This window comes from Carex rostrata, chromosome 2, assembly GCF_964058835.1.
Source record: "Carex rostrata chromosome 2, lpCarRost1.2, whole genome shotgun sequence".
In the NCBI taxonomy this organism is placed as follows: domain Eukaryota; kingdom Viridiplantae; phylum Streptophyta; class Magnoliopsida; order Poales; family Cyperaceae; genus Carex; species Carex rostrata.
The window spans coordinates 18321416-18339754 of NC_135919.1; the positions used below are offsets into that span (position 1 = coordinate 18321416).

The 18339-nt window shown below is 37.9% G+C and overlaps 3 protein-coding genes across 4 annotated transcripts; 1 reads left to right on the forward strand and 2 right to left on the reverse strand.

Annotated features, from left to right (window-relative positions):
- Nucleotides 1-3695: 3695 nt before the first annotated feature.
- LOC144547066 (Ubiquitin carboxyl-terminal hydrolase family protein) lies at nt 3696-5874 on the forward strand. Of its 2 annotated transcripts, none has more exons than XM_078295679.1 (2): nt 3696-5037; nt 5577-5874. In XM_078295679.1, exon 1 carries the CDS (start codon nt 3736-3738, stop codon nt 4834-4836), a length of 1101 nt encoding a protein of 366 aa, XP_078151805.1. In that variant the 5' UTR covers nt 3696-3735; the 3' UTR covers nt 4837-5037; nt 5577-5874. The 2 variants fall into 2 exon arrangements, with proteins under 2 accessions (XP_078151805.1, XP_078151807.1); XM_078295681.1 differs by having other exon boundaries at nt 3696-4996.
- Nucleotides 5875-7628: 1754 nt separating this feature from the next.
- LOC144547081 (phenylalanine ammonia-lyase 2-like) lies at nt 7629-10480 on the reverse strand. The gene is made up of 2 exons (XM_078295689.1): nt 9915-10480; nt 7629-9541 (listed from the first exon to the last, which is right to left on the reverse strand). The coding sequence occupies exons 1-2, from the start codon at nt 10307-10309 to the stop codon at nt 7792-7794; spliced, it is 2145 nt and encodes a 714-aa protein (XP_078151815.1). The 5' UTR covers nt 10310-10480; the 3' UTR covers nt 7629-7791.
- A 2765-nt stretch (nt 10481-13245) lies between these two features.
- On the reverse strand, nt 13246-15910 carry LOC144547092 (phenylalanine ammonia-lyase 2-like). Its single transcript, XM_078295699.1, has 2 exons — nt 15398-15910; nt 13246-15024 (listed from the first exon to the last, which is right to left on the reverse strand). The coding sequence occupies exons 1-2, from the start codon at nt 15790-15792 to the stop codon at nt 13275-13277; spliced, it is 2145 nt and encodes a 714-aa protein (XP_078151825.1). The 5' UTR covers nt 15793-15910; the 3' UTR covers nt 13246-13274.
- Between the last annotated feature and the right edge of the window lie 2429 nt (nt 15911-18339).

Here is an 18339-nt window from a genome sequence, read left to right on the forward strand (position 1 = left end):
TAAATACTTGCACGATGAGGTATAAATACTTGCACATGAGGTATAAATACTTGTGCGACGATGAATCCAAAAGTACGTCATTATGGATCTCATTTGAAAAATAAAATTGCGTAGAATACGTTCATGGTTTTAGATTCGCAAAATTCCTCATAGAACGTGAGAAATGTGGAAGATATTGAAAAAAAAACCCACCTCTAAAAACGTGTATGATTATTCTCCCATGTAGTTTGAGTGGTCCCTCTATATAGTTATATCAAGTTAGACATGTAAGTATTAATATCTTAATTTGCAAGTATTAATTTATTATCTTCCAAGTATTTATACCCATGAATTTAATTAAACTTGGAAGATTACAGTGTTGTGAATAAATTTAATTAAACTAGTTAGTTAAGTTAGTTTATGGGAAGTTAAAATCTGTTTAAGAGATGGGGGTACAATGCGGGTACTGGAGTGTGGGGATTGAAATAATTATTCTTAAAAAAATATTAAATTTTTTTCAAAAAATGTAAAAATTTGGTCTCCAAACACATATTAATATGGAGAACAAGATGAACGGTTCAGATCGACTGTTAGAATTTTAAAAACTCGAATATTGAGCCGTAGCACTGTAGCCCTCTATGCAACCCATAGCACCGTAGCCTTACTCATATATTAACTATGACACAATAGCAACATAATCGTTATCTAAAAATAATTCTTCTATGACATAATTAGATGGCCCAAACTATTATAGAGCTTAGATTAAAAAACTAATACTCATTACTGTTTATATAAAAAAAATATTCATAACTATTTGCATGGCTCCGCCCTTCAACCGTAAATTTGATCAAATAGAAAAGGCAAGAAAAGATGTATCTGTTTAATGAGGCGCGTTTGCTTTGATATATTTTCATTAAAAGAATCAGGGTTCTGTTGTCCAGGAGGATCCTAAAATTGGTTACATCATTTATTTCATTTGCATGAAAGAAGAGGAGAGAAATTGGTTCAATTACACCAATCTGGAATATATTAGAGAAATAAGAAGATGGATAGTATTAGTGGCCCCTCGTTGTTCGCAGGGACCATATTATCCATGTACCACTTGTCAGAGAAGGTACCGCTCTAAATTCCCTTATTTGGGAATTGGGAACACCCCATTACCCTTAAATCCGTTGAATTGGATGATATCACCTGATATTATATTAGGAATGTGAATAAATCGTGGATAGGTTAAATACAAATTTATTGTTTTTTTAAGCAGGTCAGATCCGATATGTTCCGGATGGGTCATGGATCAACCCAATCCGACTTGTTTGAGAGGAGATATGTATTAAACAGTGTTGTAAAAAATATTCGTTTAGACTGATTAATCTTTTGATTAGACGTTGGCGGTGATCAAACCGTGATGGATTTTCTCAAATAATCGGCTGATTATTTATGATTATGTCCGATTATTCTCAATAATTCTCAAATAATAATCTGACACTACCATATTCGTCCAACTAGTGCATACCGTTATTTACAACACTGGTATTAAATATGACAACTATCGTTGTTTGGATAAGAATTAGATCATCTAAAGAGTGAGTAGAAACTCGGTATTCATGCCAAAAATCACGGATGCACGCTACAATGGTATATTTACCTCTACAAGCAAAAGAGCTTAATTATTTTTTTAAGTCTCTGTTTGGTTGTCTGAGAAATGAGAATTATTGTCTTGACGGGCGTTCAAATTAAATAATAAAATTAGGCGTGTGCCAGAACCAAATAACTTTTGGAAGCACAAAACACGGAAATAAATCTGCTGTGATTCTTTGGGATCGCAGGGACCCTGCAATTCCACATCTGCCCTTTTATTTATTTTGAGATTCGTGCAAAGAAAATAATTGCTTTAAGCTTCGTAGATTCCACAAAATAGATGGTGAGATTTATTTCCACAAAACACTAAGGTCATCAACAGTCTTCGAAGCGTGATTAATTAATAATTAAGTACAGAAAACAGGGGTCAAGTGGGGATGACAATAGGAGATTTCAAGTGGCCCCACACAGATCCGGACCCTCCTGATGTGATCTGGATTCCAGCTCTTTCTTACACTCTCTCTCTCTCTCTCTCTCTCACAGTTTCCTTGTATTCTGCAATCTTCTCTCTTTATTTTAATTATCTGTAGACCGTAGCCTGTAGGTTCGGTTATTGCTTTTGCTTGCGTCTAGTAATTTGTAAATGCGTAAATTGAACGTCGCTACCATTAGTCTACGTTTAAAAAAGTTACTCGGTCAATAATTGAGTAGAAGGGTAATATTTAAAGTTATTTCTAAAAATAATAGAAAATCCAATGTATTCGGTCCAAATAATGTTTTTTTTTTTTAAATTTAAGTTCTAGACAAATATTAAATTCTTTTAAAAAGTTATTATTAATAATTGTTAATTAATTTTATGACGTGTTTTGTATTAGAATATCAAAAATCGTGTGACCATTGTGCCATTCTACTATAAGCTATTAAATTTTTTTCGTTGCTGCAAATTGAATAAATATTGCAAAGAAAAAGCAATTAAATATTGAGCCGCGGATTTAGTGCAGTGGTATCAAAAGAATGCATGTTCAATTTTCGAGAATAACATTTAAAATATAATATAATGTACCGAGAACCTTTAATAAATGAAAAAGATTAAATAATTTGCATGGAAGGTCATAACAATAAAAGTGCATCACTGACAAGTAAATAAGAGAGAACGGGAAATTAAAAAAAAATACAGACTTCCTCTTGAGGTGAAGACAGTTTGATGGACATGGAAGTTGTTCGATCCATATCAAAATTTGTACATATTTGACGCACCAAAGTCATAGTGTCGTATCAGATAACACCAACCAAAGGCGCCACTTATACTAGCTTAGCCATAGACCAATGAGGGGGCGATAAAATATATTATGTTATCAACTAGCTAAAAACATTTAATTAAAGCGCCATTTGCGGACTCTTCATTTTTTTGAAAGAATTCTAGTTGACTTGGGTAAAGTTCCTCCTGTTGCAAATGACCCGTACAATAATTTGTTTTATCATTATGTCATGCAAACAAAAATCACAGGCTGGAATTAATTGGGTTCGTACTTACTCGGCATCTTTTTTGCAATAGCCAATAGATATCATTTCATTTCTTGGGTTTCCAAGTTTTGTTTTTGTCATTAAGGGGTGAAAAGTGAAAATGGATCGGATTCTGAGTCGACAGTGGTAAAATTTCACCATTGCATGACGTAGCAATGAAAAACTTTATTCATTAGATTAAACATAGGCTTAGGTGGGTACTACCAGTACCAGGTAGAAAGCACAACCCATGAACCCATAAATCATTAGCGGGTCAACGGTAGGTCCGTAACTGAAGGAGCCCAAATCATGCTTTTTTTGGAAATCGCCAAACCATTAAACGACACTAAACAAACTTAAAATTCTATCAATTTGTTAAGGGCCCATAGGATACAATTTTGGGCCCGGAGGTATAATTTTTGTGGAGCCTGAGCCTTGAGCCTCAGGTAACAGAATATTTCTGTTTGGATTTTGGCCGTCCGATCGGAATCCGGTCCAATCCGGTCCGAGGTGGAACGCACTGGGATGTTTTAATAGTCGTGCGTTTTCTGATTGGACGGTCTAGATCGAAAAAGAAATATTCTGTTTACTTTTTTAGGTGATATGAATTCGTGCCGCAGGCCCGCAGTGCGAATTTGAAAGTGTGCATCGCTGCTTGTTTACAACTGCCACCAAATGCTTCCACCGCCGCGGCGGCCGCTTCCATTGTATCTCCTCCTCCTCCTCTGCCGGAGAAAAACCACCTCCGCCCAGTATGTGGCGGCACGCTATCGGGATCACACATTCGAAAAGCTTATGGATTCCTGCAAGCACTACCTCAAGGCCCTTCCCATTATCGACCTCATCCTCTCCAGTCCCGACAACACCCTTCCCCTCTCTTTCCTCTCCCCTTATCTCTCCCAGCGCTTCCACCTCAACCGCGGTCCTCTCCATTTCCTCCGCGCCTTTCCCCACCTCTTCACCATTGCCCCTTACAAGCCCCTCACTGTCACACTCACACCAGCCGCTCAATCCATTCTCTCCGCCGAGTCCGACGCTGCCTCTAAAGAATCGGAGATCGCCACGTGTCGCCTCCACAGGCTTCTTGCTATGTCTCAATCCCACCGCCTACCGCTTCGAGCTGTCTTTCGAGTCTGGCGTGAGCTCGGCTTACCAGACGATTTTGAGCAATCTGTTATACAGCAAAACCCTTCTATTTTCTCTCTCAGTGACAATCCGAGCGAACGCAATACTCACATAGTCGAGCTCGTAGATACCAGCTCAAAGAATTTCACACCTGCCATTGAATCCTGGAGGAGGTCGCAACAAAAAGATGTTACCTTTGAGTTCAAACTCGAGTTTCCGCCAGGAATGCGTCTCCGCAAGGATTACCGTGCGAGAATCAAGGCATGGCAACTTCTACCTTATACAGGTCCATATGATCACTGTCCCACTAGCAGTGCTAGCAAAAAATGTCGAATTATGATGGAGAAGAGAGCAGTTGGTATAATTCACGAGTTCATGAGTCTGACAGTAGAGAAAATGGTGGAGGTGGAGAAGATCAGCCAATTTAGGAGGTGGTTTGGCATAGAGCTTAATATAAGAGACCTTTTTCTAGACCATCCAGGTATTTTCTACCTCTCTACTAAAGGTTACCGCCACACTGTGTTTTTGCGTGAGGCCTATGAAAAAGGTCGGCTAATAGAGCCCAATCCGATATATAATGCAAGAAGGCAGCTTCTTGATTTGATGCTTTTGAGGCGCCGAGCAATTGGGAGCTTCACTGATGATGATTGATGGAGTTGGTCAGTGTTATTTATGGCTGACTCCACTGTTGATTTATCCTGGCAAACATAATTTCGCAATTTGGGTTAATTTATCCCGGCAATTGGATTTTACTGAGGTCACATTGAGGAGAGATTGGGTGAAACATCAGGTGAATTGAGGACGGATTAATGTCGAATTTGGAGTAAACCAAGGTTCAATTGCAGAATAAAGGTTAGTCGAGATGTAATTTCATTATTTGTTGCTACTGTAGCTTTTGTTCATTGAAAGTACCTTAACCAGCCTGTACAGTTTTCTAGGGCCTTGCTAGTTAGCGTGGGCTGAAATTTTGACTTGCTAGGTTAACGTTGGTTTCTTACCAGCTATTATTTTCTAGTACCAGTTCAGATCCTAGTAAAGTGACCTCAAGATATTCATGGAAGCATAATCAACCCTCAATTCAGCTCTATTTTACTTCAATTCCCCTTTGTCATGCTCTCTGTCAATCCAGCTCACCATCAATTGAATCAATTGTGCGTCATATCACTAATCAACTCAGAAATAATGTGATAAGGCCAAACTTCTTTTTTGTCAAAAGCCTAAATTTGTTTTGAACCCGATCATTCATAATTTCTTATGTATAGAGCAAACCCAGAGTACCAGGCCAGTTAGGTACCCACCAAAGAGTATAAAAAACCCAATATTAAGTCCCACAACAAATCGAAATAAATTGTTGTTTGGACTCTGAATTTTTACAATTGTTTTTTTACCAGAATGGTGTGCTACATCAGGACAAGCTGGAAGGAAGGCAAAGGTAAATAATGCCTCAAGGTCTGTGACATGTGAAGGGAGATTGATATTTTGTGGGTCCTCTTAGATCTGCTCAGGCTAGCATGGATTAATATAATTATTTTTGTTTCTTTTTTTCTGTGTTTTTTTTCACTGAATAAACAATCAACATTTTGTATTTTTGCTTAACTGAATGAAATGAGCAATTATCCAAAGTGATATGAATACGTCTTATGCCCAATTGGGCCATTAATCCTTGAATTATGCAGTGGATCTGAAAAAACTTCAGTTACCATAAATTAACTTTAAATTTCCACCAACTGTTGACTAAAAACAAAAAGATCCAAAATGGTAAAGAAAGGGCATATTTCTGTTAAAGTCGGCTGTACAGTTGACAGTGCAATGTATCCGGTTAACCTTAAAAAACCCCTGTTTTTGTTTGTAGTTAATTCCCATTGATTTACCTAGCTTTTTTCAAGGTTATCACTTGATTAAATGAAAGAATAATTATTTCATGAAACCTAATTAAGATTGAGCCAATGTAGTAACGGCTTGCCTATTATCATGTGCAGATAAACACTGAGAACGGGTAACTTTTGAACCTATACACCGAGTGCCGATAGAAGGTAAAACGAATCCGAAACTTCTGCCAATATCTTTTTATTCATAGAATTTTGACAATCTTTAAAAATAAAACTTAAATTTGAAATCTAATATTATAGGCATGATTTTATATGATTTACATATAATGTTTACAAAAATGATGAAATTTGAAATTTCGACGGTATGAAATTAATAGTTCGTGATGCATCATGCATTAAATTTAATTTATTAGACTATCTAATTTGTCCAGTATCTTATCTATAAGTTTGCTTTTTATATTTGCAATTTTATTTAAATTAATTTGAACAATAATTGTTAAGAAATAACTATTGTCAAAGTGATTTCTCCTCAAAGTTAAATTTGGATCTAATTTGTATGAAATTAATGTGTGAAACGAGAAAAGTAATCAGCTATTGTAAGAAAATGATTATGGCGTGGGATTTTTGGTCCTCTCCTTTTTATATATCCAAATTTACCTATTAATTTCCGAGAGAATAAAATCCGAATTAAACTCTTATCAAATAAACAAGTTTTGTTATATTCTATCCTATATAATGCATATTATAAGATTTACTCATTGTCTTTCTACTTTATTTCTCTATGAAAGAAGAAATTCTCATAAGATAACAAGACACCGAGAGGAAGACAACTACATGGTTGGGGTCTTGGGGAACACTGGAGAAAAAGAAGGGAATTCTACCATCATGAATATTTAACAGGTTTTACCCTGATTTATATTTTTCTTGCAACTACGTCCCTGTAAGCTGATTCTGACAGAACAGTACTCAAAACAGAGACTGGTACCAGTACTCAAAACAATATGAATTATTTTACCAGTGTCAACAATGTCACGATTTCCATGAAAGCACTAGGGCACTGATACAGTGCCTTATAAAGATCAGTAGCAAGTGATTTTATAACAGAGCAACACATGGTTTTCCTTTTCGCTTTTGAGCTTTTATTACTCTGTTTTCTGGACATCTGGAATAAAACTGGGCCTATTTATTGCTGTTTACTTCTAAAAAGGTAGATTATGGATATAGAAAGAAATCTGTGAAAGCTTGCATGGTCCTTGCTCTGTTTTTTGTTTTGAACTAGAAAGAAGCCCAATACATATGAGTAACTTTTTTCCCCCTTCATGTGGTACCGCAATTCAAAAGTCAGAAAGATTATATTTCACTGTAAAAGGACCTGTAAGAAAATCTGAGAACTTGGAAATGCTCGACTCTCTACAGACCTACTTCAGAAAATATTAGTCAGGCTCTCAAAATGTTCCAAATGCCTTGAAACTAAAAAAAAACTTAGCATACTTCCACAATGGATTTAGGTAATACTACTATTATAGTATGAAGTATTATGGCAATCTCCATCTGTATCCTCCAAGTTAAAGTAATGTGTACTAACGGCGAAATTACAATTTGAAACAAAGATAAAAAATAGTAAAGAATTTCTTATTTCGTTTATAAAGATCAACAAAACAAACACAACCGAATGAATACTAGGAACACACCTAACCTTCAATAACATTTGAAGGTTGCTTACAAAGAAATTTCAAGCAAAAAAAATGTACATTGCAGATAACAAAAGGCAATTTTCCTAGCATATTGGCAGAGGTTCACCATTCCACTCCTTCAAGCACTCTAGCAGTGGGTCGATCACCTTACCGTCACAAATCGCATTAAACACCTTGTTGCATTCCTCTCCCGGCGACACAACATTCTCTCCAGAAAGGTACCCCGAGCCTAATTCTTCTCTTACAAATCTGTATAGTGGATACGATCTGCACTCCTTAATCCGGTTGGGGATTGCCAAAGTGCCCTTGTCGAATGCTACTCTAGTGGCCTCAACATCCTTTGGTAGATGAATTTTCAGCTCCTCCTCAAAAGAACTAATCTTTTGGAAGATGGAAGTGTTTGCATCGAGCTCTTTGTTACCATTACTGAGAGCATGATCAACGAGAACTTGTCTCAACTTTTGCATTAGCGGGTAGGTCGCGCTGCATGCATCATCTGCGTATGCGAACACATACTCGCGATCAATGACCTTGATCAGGTCCTTCTCGCAAAATCTAGAAGGGTGGAGTTCTCCATTGACACCCAAAGACAACACCTTCTTAGCCACTTGGGTCACGGTATTCTTCACAGTAGCCTTTAGATTCTCCTCCAGATGCCTGAGATCAATAGCTTGGCACAGAGCTACCATGAATGTGGACGACATTAGTTTTAGTATCTCCACCGCCTCTGCTGTCTTACGGGAAGAGATGAGACCTAGTGAATTCACATCCTGGTTATGCTGCTCTGCACTTTGCACATGGTTTGTCACTGGGTTACCAAGGAACTGGAGCTCAGAGCAGTAGGAGGCCATTGCGATCTCAGCCCCCTTAAACCCATAGTCCAGGCTTGGGTTGCGGCCACCAGACAGATTGGATGGCAATCCGTTGTTGTAGAAATCATTGACAAGCTCAGAGAACTGAGCGAACATGAGCTTACCAATTGCAGCAATTGCCAATCTTGTGTTGTCCATGGAGACACCGATGGGTGTTCCTTGGAAATTGCCTCCATGAAGCGCCTTGTTTCTTGAAACATCAATCAGAGGATTGTCATTAACTGAATTGATCTCCCTCTCGATCGACTTTGTGGCAGCACGGATCACCTCAATTTGGGGACCGAGCCATTGCGGGGAAGTACGGAGGGCATAACGGTCCTGCTTGGGTTTCTGCAACGGATCTTGCTCATGCAGCTCTTTGGCCATCTTCATGTAAGAGCTTCCGTCGAGCACATGCTCCATAATTGCAGCAGCCTCGATCTGTCCGGGGTGGTGCTTTAGCTTGTGGGTGAGGTGATCTGTGTACTCTGGCTTTCCTTGCATAACCTCACAAAACACAGCTGAAATAACTTCAGCAAGCACTGAAAGGATGTTGGCTTCATAGAGTACCATGGATGCCAATCCAGACCCCACAGCAGTACCGTTGACTAGCGCAAGTCCCTCCTTTGGCTGAAGTTCGAAGAAGCCGGTTGTGATACCGGCATGCTTGAAGGCCTCTGTGGCATCCATGACCTGACCGTCGGGACCAATGGCCTTGGAGTTGGGCCGGCCAGTGATAAGGCCTGCGATGTATGAGAGAGGAACAAGGTCACCAGAGGCAGTGATGGTGCCACGAAGAGGGAGGCAGGGGGTGATGTTGGAATTGAGAAGGCTGGTGATGGCCTCTAGAATCTCGAAACGGATGCCGGAGTAGCCCTGTAGCAGTGTGTTGATGCGGACAAGCATTGCTGCTCTGGTGGTCGAAGATGGCAGTGTGCAGCCTGATTCTTTGTTAGCACCGAAGATCCCGGCATTAAGGAATCTGAAACAGAGAGATTTGGGCAAAAAATAATTAGTTACAGAATTTTAATATTCTGAGAGCCAGCAGGTCTAATTTATGATAGATTAGTGGTGATTATGTCTGTCAAATATCCTATTATTTTATATGAGACTTCTAAAATGGCAATAGTTCTTTGCTTACAACACTTACAAATTAGTGCAAATTCAATACTTTACAATCCTAAATTAATTTCGTAAGAGATGTAATAAACTATAATTTTTTTTCAGAGAGGAACAATTGGCATTACCAAGGGACCACTTGTTATTTTCAGAAAATATATTATTGCTACTGGAAATGCAGGACCCAAAAATTAAACCAATAAGCAAAAATTAATTAAGATGATAGTATCATTTACCTGATCAGCTCCTTCTGGAGAGCTCCACCCTCTTTGGTGCGGCGGTGGGAGGTGGCACCGAAACCAGTGGTGACACCATAGCTGTCAGTACCTTTGTTCATGCTATCCATGACCCAGTCACTACTGGCCTTAACTCGCTCTCTTGCTGACTCATTCAGCTCCACCTTGACCGCCTCGACCTCCTTCATTGCCACAGCAGCCACCTGAGATATCTTCAGATCCGCTCCCTCTAGCTTCACCAACGGAGCCCTGAACTCCTCCACCATGCGTTTCACCTCATCCAGGTGGCTACCGCTCAGGGCCTCTGCTGCCTTGCCCCAATTCAAGGCATCTTTCTTCGACGTGCACAGGTCGGTCATTGAGCCGTTGGTATTGCCGTTTAGGTGGAACTCCATTGGTGAAGAGAATTAGTGGTACTGTTTGAGCTGAGAGATTTGATCTGGGGACCAGAAATGGCGCTAGCTGACACTTAAAACTGAAGTAGATTTGGGTTGGGTTACTGGGTATGGTGAATTGCTGATGGTTGGTATGGGATGGAGAGTTAAATAGGGGATGGAAATGCGCGGGTTGGTGAGAGAAGCGGGGTAGTTGCAGCATGATACTGTATCACGGCCATTTACAATTCAAAAGATCTAATGGTTCTTTGACTGGCCACTTGGTCTTGTTTGAGTGGAGGAATCATGGTTTCTCCTCTGCTGTTTGTTAAAGAACTGGAGATTCTTTTGCCTCAACGTAGTAAGGCCGCGTTTCCTTGGAGAGGAGGACTCCAGATTGTTAGAACTGGAGGTAATTGATGCGAGAGCAAGGGTTGGTTTGGTGCGAGAGTAAGCATGTGGGTAAATCTTCGAGGGATGGTGGGTCAAGATGAAACAACGGGATAAGGTGAGACCTGAGACTGACTACGTCCTGTGATGAATAATATATTCTAATTTAAATTGCCAAACCCCATAGTCCTGTTTGGTAACTGATTGTGGCCAAGTCCCCCAATTATATATTTACCTTGGATTGTTCAATTAGTTTGATGAAATGAGGTACCGTACTTCGGCGAAGGTTGGTTGGTCAGCCTGCTAAGAACTCCCTTTTCTGTGTATACGGATCATAAGTAACTCAAAATTTAATATTAGATCCTGACCGTCCAATCAAATTTGCACGACCATTAAAAGAATGGTACGAAATTTGATCGTCCGTATTGAAACTCAAAATTTGTGTTACTTTAGAGAATCCCCTTTTCTGCTTTTCTAGACGAATTGAGAAACTTTTTTAAAACAAATTAATTAAAATTTAGTGATGACAAATTTGGGATATGTTAAATTAAGGCCGGATCCATCACTCGTGTTGATCTACACGAATCATTTTTAGCTACCATCTAATAGAATGCTCGGGGAATTAATTTTTCTTTTTATAGTGTATTATTTATTCTTATATTATTTTACCAATTTATTTTATCAGACTTCGTCATTAAATTAATATCAACAGATTAAGAACAGAAATAAATAACTTAGTCACCATTTTCATATTTTCTTTACTTCATTCGCCAAATAGATAGTTGATGGGTGATGATATTAAAACAACTTAATTTTATATTGACACAACATCATCAAAATATTTTACTATATAGATAATTTTACCCTTCATTAAGTGTTTCCTTTAAAAACCAATTCTCTCTCATATATTAGCACATAATTGTTTTTCCTTAAAAGTTATGTTTTATAAAGTATGTTACTTTATAAAAAATATGTTTTTTTATCATATATTATTTTAAAATATGTTCTTAAAAGTTACAATAAAATATGTTTATAAACTTTATGTTATCATATAATAAGTATTCATTATTTATTTTAATCAAATGTTTAAGATATTTTGAGAAAATTACAAAAGTGAATTTATTTTATTATATTATTAAAATTTATCAACATTGTATATATCGATTTATTTTATACGACTTCACAAAAAAAAATATTTAACAATCTACTATAAAAAAATTGTCTATTAACATTTTATCTTCTTTTTTTACACAATATATAAGAAAAACATATTGAATGCAAATCATCATGAATAATTTGACATTCAACTTATAATTAAAATAATAAATTAAAAGTACAGCAAAAGACTACAAACTAACAAATTTATTTGGTTGCAATCCGCAAATTGTTAGCATACATAGCCTTTAGCACCATATAAATTATGAACAACAATAAGTATATCATCACGATTTTGAAACTTCAAATTAAGATGTTGATTGCTTTCATTTGCATAATTCAAAACTTGATTTTAAAGGTTTTCTTCTGATAAGTTAGGGGATTGACAGATCTATTAAATTAACAAATATAAATTAATTACAAAACATCAATAAAAAAAATGCTAACAATTTTAATTAAAATAGACTAATAGATTATAAGTATCAAAATAAAGAAGAAGAAAATATAAAAAATTAAAAAAATATTTGAGTTGGAATATATCATATATTAAAGCAAGTGTATCTTAATATATAAAAAATAAATTTACAAAAAAAGTTAAATACGTACTATGAGTCATGAGAAAAAGGAAAGATCAACAAATTTATGTAGCTTTTGATTTTACATGAATGCAAAATAAAAAAAAAGAGAAAAAAAATCTAGTAATTATGAAAACCAAATAATTTAATGATCACTATATTAATTACATTATGAAAAAAATGGTAGTTAGAGAAACATTTAATGAGAGTTAAAATTGTCCATACATTAAATTTTTGTAAAATTGTTGTGTTAATATAAACGTGTGTAGTGTCGATATGCCTACCCATAGTTGATCCTCATTCAAATCATTTAAGGTATCTTAGGTATTAGATATATAGAAGTAGTTTAAGATGTTAATTTATTGTGAAATAAAGTTAACAAAACATATCTGTAGAGTAAAATTTAAGCAACTCTGTAGATCAAGTCAATACACTAAAATTTTAACTTTAGATCTTATTTTATTCTTGTTAATTCACTTCTCTATATAGTAAGTGGAGATAATATGAAATTTTTATTTAATATCAATCCTTTTGATTACTAAATTTATTTAACTATTATTAGACAATAATATTGTATCGTAATGAAATACGAGTTGGGTTAAAATACTCAATTGTTTTCGCGTTGCAATCATATCTAGTATTCTTATCTCCGTTTTCAACAAATAATCAATCCGAACTGCTCACATAATCTCAATATTAAGATGTGCTTGAAGACCAAATTTTTTAATTTTTTTTTATTACTTATAAAGATAGATTAAAAAAAATCACTATTTTTGGATCCTCAGAGAGATTGCTTACAAAGAAATTGTCAAAAAAGAAAAGTAAAAAAGAACAGGAATATTGCAGATAACAAAAGGTAAGTTTTCCTAGCATATTGGCAGAGGTTCACCATTCCACTCCTTCAAGCACTCTAGCAGTGGGTCAACCACCTTGCCGTCGCAAATTGCATTAAACACCTTGTTGCATTCCTCTCCCGGTGACACGACATTCTCTCCGGAAAGATACCCCGAGCCTAATTCTTCCCTCACAAATCTGTACAGTGGATAGGATCTGCACTCCTTAATCCGGTTGGGGATTGCCAAAGTGCCCTTGTCGAATGCTACTCTTGTGGCCTCAACATCCTTTGGTAAATGAATTTTGAGCTCCTCCTCAAAAGAATTGATCTTTTGGAAGATGGAAGTGTTTGCATCAAGCTCTTTGTTGCCATTGCTCAGAGCATGATCAACGAGAACTTGTCTCAACTTTTGCATTAGTGGGTAGGTTGCACTACACGCGTCATCTGCGTATGCGAACACATACTCGCGATCAATGACCTTGATCAGGTCCTTCTCGCAAAATCTAGAGGGGTGGAGTTCTCCATTGACACCCAAAGATAACACCTTCTTAGCCACTTGGGTCACAGTGTTCTTCACAGTAGCCTTTAAATTCTCCTCCAGATGCCTGAGATCAATAGCTTGGCACAGAGCAACCATGAATGTCGACGACATGAGTTTTAGTATCTCCACTGCCTCAGCTGTCTTACGGGAAGAGATGAGACCAAGTGAGTTCACATCCTGGTTGTGCTGCTCTGCACTTTGCACATGGTTTGTCACTGGGTTTCCAAGGAACTGGAGCTCAGAGCAGTAGGAGGCCATTGCGATCTCAGCCCCCTTGAACCCATAGTCCAGGCTTGGGTTGCGGCCACCAGACAGATTGGATGGTAATCCGTTGTTGTAGAAATCATTGACAAGCTCAGAGAACTGAGCAAACAAGAGTTTACCAATTGCGGCAATTGCTAATCTTGTGTTGTCCATGGAGACACCAATGGGTGTTCCCTGGAAATTGCCACCATGAAGCGCCTTGTTTCTAGAAACATCGATCAGAGGATTGTCGTTAACTGAATTGATCTCCCTCTCGATTGACTTTGTGGCAGCACGGATAACCTCAATCTGAGGACCGAGCCATTGAGGGGAAGTACGGAGGGCATAACGGTCCTGCTTGGGTTTCTGCAACGGATCTTGCTCGTGCACCTTTTTGGCCATCTTCATGTAAGAGCTTCCATCGAGCACATGCTCCATAATTGCAGCAGCCTCGATCTGTCCGGGGTGGTGCTTTAGCTTGTGGGTGAGGTGGTCTGTGTACTCTGGCTTTCCTTGCATAACCTCACAAAACACAGCTGAAATAACTTCAGCAAGCACTGAAAGGATATTGGCTTCATACAATACCATGGATGCCAATCCAGACCCCACGGCAGTACCGTTAACTAGCGCAAGTCCCTCCTTTGGCTGAAGCTCGAAGAAGCCAGTAGTGATACCGGCATGCTTGAAGGCCTCTGTGGCATCCATGACCTGACCATCGGGACCAATGGCCTTGGAGTTGGGCCGGCCAGTGATAAGGCCTGCGATGTATGAGAGAGGAACAAGGTCACCAGAGGCAGTGATGGTGCCACGAAGAGGGAGGCAGGGGGTGATGTTGGAATTGAGAAGGCTGGTGATGGCCTCTAGAATCTCGAAACGGATGCCGGAGTAGCCCTGTAGCAGTGTGTTGATGCGGACAAGCATTGCTGCTCTGGTGGTCGAAGATGGCAGTGTGCAGCCTGATTCTTTGTTAGCACCGAAGATCCCGGCATTAAGGAATCTGAAACAGAGAGATTTGGGCAAAAAATAATTAGTTACAGAATTTTAATATTCTGAGAGCCAGCAGGTCTAATTTATGATAGATTAGTGGTGATTATGTCTGTCAAATATCCTATTATTTTATATGAGACTTCTAAAATGGCAATAGTTCTTTGCTTACAACACTTACAAATTAGTGCAAATTCAATACTTTACAATCCTAAATTAATTTCGTAAGAGATGTAATAAACTATAATTTTTTTTCAGAGAGGAACAATTGGCATTACCAAGGGACCACTTGTTATTTTCAGAAAATATATTATTGCTACTGGAAATGCAGGACCCAAAAATTAAACCAATAAGCAAAAATTAATTAAGATGATAGTATAATTTACCTGATCAGCTCCTTCTGGAGAGCTCCACCCTCTTTGGTGCGGCGGTGGGAGGTGGCACCGAAACCAGTGGTGACACCATAGCTGTCAGTACCTTTGTTCATGCTATCCATGACCCAGTCACTACTGGCCTTAACTCGCTCTCTTGCTGACTCATTCAGCTCCACCTTGACCGCCTCGACCTCCTTCATGGCCACAGCAGCCACCTGAGATATCTTCAGATCTGCTCCCTCTAGCTTCACCAACGGAGCCCTGAACTCCTCCACCATGCGTTTCACCTCATCCAGGTGGCTACCGCTCAGGGCCTCTGCTGCCTTGCCCCAATTCAAGGCGTCTTTCTTCGACGTGCACAGGTCGGTCATTGAGCCGTTGGTATTGGTGTTTAGGTGGAACTCCATTGGTGAAGAGAATTAGTGGTACTGTTTGAGCTGAGAGATTTGATCTGGGGACCAGAAATGGCGCTAGCTGACACTTAAAACTGAAGTAGATTTGGGTTGGGTTACTGGGTATGGTGAATTGCTGATGGTAGGTATGGGATGGAGAGTTAAATAGGGGACGGGAATGCGCGGGTTGGTGAGAGATGCGGGGTAGTTGCAGTATGATCCTCATCACGGCCGTTTAACTTGGTCGAGTTAAGATCTAACGGTTGTTTGGCTGGCCGCTTGGTCGAGTTCAAGTGGAGGAATCACGGTTTCATCCTCTGCTGTTTTGTAATAAATTGGAGATCTTTTTACTTTTCTATTGCTCGGCCGGACGATTCCAGGTTTATAGAACTGGAGGTAATTGATGAGATAGAGGGTTTGGTTTGGTGTAACAGGAACCATGTGGGTAAGTGAGACATCAGATATTGTGGATCTGTGTGGGCAGTGAAATCTTCTTCCTAGTTCCTAGAGAGGGATGGAGGGTCAAGATGTAACAACGGGGGTTAGTTGTGAGTTGTGAGTTGTGAGTTGTGACTTACTATGTCCTGTGATGAATTGAATATTAATAATTTATTTTGCCAAACCCCAAAGTCCTGTTTTTGTTATTAATATTGTTAATATAGTTTTTTGGTTTTAAACACACATCATTTTGTTTGGTAGCTGATTGTGGCTAGGGCTGGTAATGAGCCGGCTCGGTCAGAGTTCATGGCTCGCTCGTTTTAGTAACGAGCTAGTCATGAGCGAGCCAACATTTGAATTTGACCTGAAAAACTGACTCGTGTCTCGCTTGTTTTGACAACGAGCGAGCCGAGCTAGCTCGTGAAAGCTCGTGGGTCAAAAGCCTAAATGTTTTAGATAATGTATTATAAAGTCAACTACCATAAATTAATTTTGTAACTAAATTTATATTAAATTACTAAATCTTCAAATTCATACAAACACATGAATTAACACAAATTTATATCAATGCACAAATTCATACTTGGATTGAGCTGGCTCGCCAGCTCACGAGCGAGCTAGGCCCAGCTCAAACTTGTTAATTTTGAGTCGAGCTAGTGATAAGTTGGCTTGTTAATAGTTCGATCTAATAACGAACGAGTTATTAGCGAACAAGTCAGATGAGAGTCACGATCGATCCACGAGCTAGGAGCTATTTTGCCACCCCTAATTGTGGCCAAGTACCCTGCACAATCTTACCAGTTTGAATCTAGTCATCCGGATTTTGATTAGACATATCAGATTAAAATTCAAACAGTGCAATGCCTCGTAGGATCCGGACTTCCTTACACAATTTTTCCTGTATTGTTCAATTTGTTTGATGAAATCAAGTACTTCGGCGAAATTTCATGGCTGGTTGGTCAGACTGCTAAGAACCCTCTTTTCAGTTGCTCTCGTTGAATTGAGAGACTTTAGTTATGGTAACATTTGGGAAATTAATGTTGAATTGAGGCCGGACCCATGACTTGTGTTGATCTACTTGAATAATTTAATTAATGATTAATCCGTGAATCATTTTTAGTTACCATCTAATAGAATGCTCGTGGACATTTTGTTCTATATTGTTTTACCAATTTATTTTATCGGACTTCGTCAAAAAAAATCAAGAGATTAAGAGAAAAAAAAATACACAAGTAATTAGTCATTTTTTTTCATATTGTTCATTCGACAAATAGACAGTAAAAGTGAAGCAACTCTATGGATCAAGTCAATACACTATAAATTAAAATTTTAACTTTTGATATTATTTTATTCTTATTGTTAATTCACTTCTCAAAATATTTTTGTTTGAGTTGCAAAATTAAATTGCAGCAATTTTATCTCAAAGAGTTAAATGTTTACATGTTCTAATTTACACAATTTATAGGAGCATTGACCCCCGGTATGTATATGTAATTATGTATTAACTTGTTATCAAATTAATCTCCCTTAATTTGGTTGCATGAAAGAACCCAACAACTCCATGACAAATAAATTAAATCCAGGGTTAATCGAATTAAGTTCCCTACATATTCACTGGTAAGTACTCATGAATTTTCCAGTTTACATCAGGTCATCAATTCATTATTAAAGACTATTATTAAGTCATTGGTCAGATTCAGTCTTTTTGAATTCTCAGTCATACACTCTAATAATAGTCAATTTATGGCAATGAGAAAATGATATCAAGCAGTCAGATATGGGGAAGGAACTGAGACTGTATTAGGTACATGAATTAGATGGAGAAAACAAATGTGGATTTTCCTCGTTAGTTACCAAAAAGTGCAAAGATATTCACTGGTAAATACTCATGAATTTTCCAATTTACATCAAGTTATCAACCTATTATTACATACTATTAAGTCATTGGTCAGATTCAGTCTTTTTGAATTATCAGTAATACACTCTATAATAATAGTCAATTTCTGGCAATGTGAAAATGATATCAAGCAGTTAGATATGGGGAAGGAACTGATACTGTATTAGGTACATGAATTAGATGGAGAAAAAAAATGTGGATCTTCCTCGTTAGTTACCAAAAAGTGC